Below are 3,847 nucleotides of genomic sequence, written 5' to 3' on the forward strand. Positions count from 1 at the left end.
CAAGACAAGTTTTGCCTCGGAGGTAAGCAGACGCGAGTGTTTTGTTCTTCTAGAAAGACGTGGCGCATGTTGCGGATATATCATGTTGGATGTGATCGTCCTCAATTCTGGCCGGATCAGCAACACCAGCACCTTTCTACCTCTTCACCTTCCATCAAGTTGATCTTCTCTGCAGTAGAGATCTTCTTCCTCCTTCATCACCATGAAGTCCTTTGTTGCCATCTCCCTCATCTCGGGAGCCAGCGCCTTCCCATGGGTCGCCAACGTACCAGGCGTTGACTCTTCGGCTCTTTCTGCCGTCCAGAAGCGTCAGCAAAACCCACAGCCAGGTGGTCCAGGATCTCCAGAGACTTGCCCATTCAACGCACAGCACGTCAACGCTGTTCCTGTCCGTGAGGGCTGGTACAACAACGCACGCAATGGCCGCAAGGGTAACGAGCGTGGAGGCTACCAAGTTCCACGACCAGACGACCCAGACCACCAGTTTATCGCACCACGAGCTGGTCGCGATATCCGTGGTCCATGCCCTGGCTTGAACACTGCCGCCAATCACGGTTTCTGTAAGATAATATCTCAGGCTTGAAAATCGAGCATGAGCTGACAATTCGCCAGTGGCACGTGATGGTATCACTACCTTCAACGAGCTCGTCGACGCACAACAAAACGTCTACAATGTTGGCTACGATCTTTCCCTTCTTCTCGCTTTCCTCGGTCTCCAGGCCGATGGTGATCTCATCACTACTAAGCTCTCCATTGGTTGCGATGTACGTCTTCTCGAGTTTCCACTATCGCGAAGTTCATGCTGACATCGCCACTAGGCCACAACCCGCACATCCGTCGCTCCCCTCTTGACCGGCAGCCAGCCAGGTCTTGCAGGTCACAACAAGTTTGAGGCTGATACTTCGCTCACCCGTAACGATTTCTTCACCGGAGGTGGTGACAACTTCAGCTTCAACCGCACGTTGTACGACATGATGTCTGCCACCACCGGCGGTCTCCACAACGTGGAGAACCTCGCCGTCTACCGTGGAGAGCGTTGGGATCAGTCCGTCGAGGAGGTAAGTGTCCCACCATGTTTCAGCTTCATTAGAACATTCATTGACCACCCCATTTAGAACCCCAATTTCTTCTTCGGCCCACTCTCCCTTCTTCTCTTCGGTGCCGCCTCTTTCCTCTACGAGCTTTTCCCATCCGGACCAAATTACATCCCGGACCAAGCCACCATGGACGCCTTCTTCGTCCGCGAACAACTTCCAGCCAACTGGATCAACCGCGTCGAGCCATACACCAACCGCCTCGTCACCCAAGAGATCCTCAAGATGTACCTTCTCAACCCACGTCCTTTCGGTGGCAACACTGCCGATGGATCATTCAACGCTATCAACTGGCGTTCCATCCGAAACGGTCAATTGCAGCTTGGCATCGAAGCTCCAGAGGTCCTCTGCTTGCTATACCAAATCGGTACCCAGTCGATTCCATCCACGCTGAACGGCATCGTTACTCCGACTGTTGAGGCTCTTGCATTCTTCCTTACCCGTGTCCAGCCTGCGTTTGATAACCTTGGTTGCCCAAGGCCGCTTACCAAGTAAGCGAGGGTCTTTTCTTAAAGAAGGATGCTATCTAATGGCAAAGCATTGTATGGACGCTGCGGCAATTGTGTCAGACCTTGCTTGTTGAAGAGATGGAATGAGTTGCATTCGAGTTGAGAGTTTCTTCAGCGACCTTGTTTCTCTTGCGAGAATGAAAATCGAACTTTTCCAGACCATTTGTCGTCTTCATCCGAATCTCTTCCCTTCCCTTCAACTCTCTCGACCTCTAATCCTCACTCCCGACTAACGATGACCTACTTGGTACTCGAGTTGCATAATCTTCATGATCCAACTCCAACGGCTTGGCCACTCTGCTCACACCTTGTGATTTTGTGGCGTACGCCACGAACGCCTGGACCCGGTGATTGCGGTAGATCCGGCACTTCACGCCGACTTCTCCTCTTCCGCCTTCTCTGCCCATTCTACGGTGCGCCTGATGCAACCTAACAAAAGTGTCAATTCTGCTCCACTTATGGTCGAAGTCTACACGTGGACCGCACGTGGCGTTCCTCTACGCAGGAGCGAGGTGGCCAATCGACGAAAGGATTATTTTGATAGCTGTCGTTTCCGATCTGTGGTCTACAATGACTAAATCCCATCCGTGCGAGATTCGATATGATCCTTGCTACACTGTTCAAGCTACAATATCCGATGTCCTCGCGTAGGTCTTGGGTCCCGTTCAACTTTACTGATGCATGTAGGTGTCCATGAAACAAATTATAAGCAATCTGTCTTTCGGCCATCTCGGACGAACGAGCACGATCGATCAATCTCATAGCGTTTCTCTTCGAGCCGGCATCCCATTATGAATTGTTGCCAGTTCTAAAAGAGCGAGTACCTTTCCGCAGCTCCGTTGACGGCGAGAAATTCATCATCAGTGTTAGATGTAGGATCGAAGGGAAAGGAAAGGCGTTGTCCGATCTTTTCAATCACTCAGCGTACGTCCAAGCCATCATCGCCCGAAATGAAGAAATGGATGACGTTCTCTGATCCGACTTCTCATCATTTTCGTATTGTATTATGCTCGTGATACGAGACTCCATACTCCTAGTGACGGTCGCTTGAAACCAGCATTCCATTACATAACCATGCTGTTAATCACGGACGCATGATTGTGTATCTCGCCGTTCCCGTTGACATCCGCGCCTCCGCCACAATCTGCAACAGAACAACATGTTCTTCTCACGCTCGATATTTCAACGCCTGTTCCTATCATCGTCTTCCTCACTACTTACATGCCTGTAATAGGCACTACACGTTTCTCGCCGCCTGGGCAAGCGACTATACTATGAAGGTCCTGGTTTTTCTCCTAATGCTTGCAACAAGCGTCGTTGCAGACCCAGATGCACAATATCCTTCTCATCCAGACACCGGTTGCTGATGGGGTATACGCAAGTACGACAATTTCCCTCAGTCTATGGCTAACGTACGCCTTTGGGCGGTAGAAATCTGCCTGTGTCGACTATTGCACGGGCAAGCCGTGTCATCAAACGGAGTCTGGATGGTGCTGTGCGCTCTAGCTTCGCATTCTCCCCGGTGTTTGGCCAATCTCGCAAGGAATGCGAAGTAGTGGGCAGAGTGTTCGCATGCATGGCAGTCGGATTATCAGAGTGATACAGCATGGCGAGAGCAGTGCGTTGAGAGTAACAGCAAACGGAAATGGAACGTCAAACTCCGTGTCCTCGCTTCGAAATGCACTCGTGTTGCTCACGCAATGTGTGAAATCTCAGCCATGTACCCACGAGAGGCGTCCTATTTCCCCGCTCAATGTTGCGTCTCGTGTCCTTGATGTTTCAATGCTATTAGTCACCCGTACGTGACCGAATGTCCAGCCCTAACTCGGGTGGTGACAGCAACAATGGCAGATGGCCGCAGGATAAAACGGCACAGAACGTGGCCTCCCTGCTGCTCGTTTGTTTCGCGTCAGCTTCTTATAAACTCCTGAACTGATTCAAAAATATACTCTTGGGCAACCAAAGTCAACATACCAACATTCACGATGAAGATCATCGCCCTGCTCCTAGCTGCAGCATCACTCACTTTGGCACTTCCTGCACTTGAAGAGCGCCAACAACTACGTTGTTATGATAATGTGAGCATATATCCCACCCAATTCATCTTTGCGCATCTGAAGTACTGATACATTCTTCGCTACTATAGAATTGGATGTACGGATCTGAAGGGTGTAGGAAATGCAAATATTTTTCTGAATTTGTATGCTGCGAGAGGACATGAATGGCTGGCTATCGATTTCATTT

General features: G+C 50.5%; 1 protein-coding gene across 1 annotated transcript; it reads left to right on the forward strand.

Moving 5' to 3' along the window:
- Nucleotides 1-202: 202 nt before the first annotated feature.
- On the forward strand, nt 203-1,589 carry CKM354_001292900 (uncharacterized protein; the record flags this gene model as incomplete). The annotated part of the gene is made up of 4 exons (XM_044808464.1): nt 203-560; nt 613-764; nt 819-1,058; nt 1,116-1,589. The coding sequence occupies 4 exons, from the start codon at nt 203-205 to the stop codon at nt 1,587-1,589; spliced, it is 1,224 nt and encodes a 407-aa protein (XP_044664399.1).
- Nucleotides 1,590-3,847: the final 2,258 nt, after the last annotated feature.

Source organism: Cercospora kikuchii (assembly GCF_019650295.1).
Source record: "Cercospora kikuchii DNA, contig_00009, whole genome shotgun sequence".
Lineage (NCBI taxonomy): Eukaryota > Fungi > Ascomycota > Dothideomycetes > Mycosphaerellales > Mycosphaerellaceae > Cercospora > Cercospora kikuchii.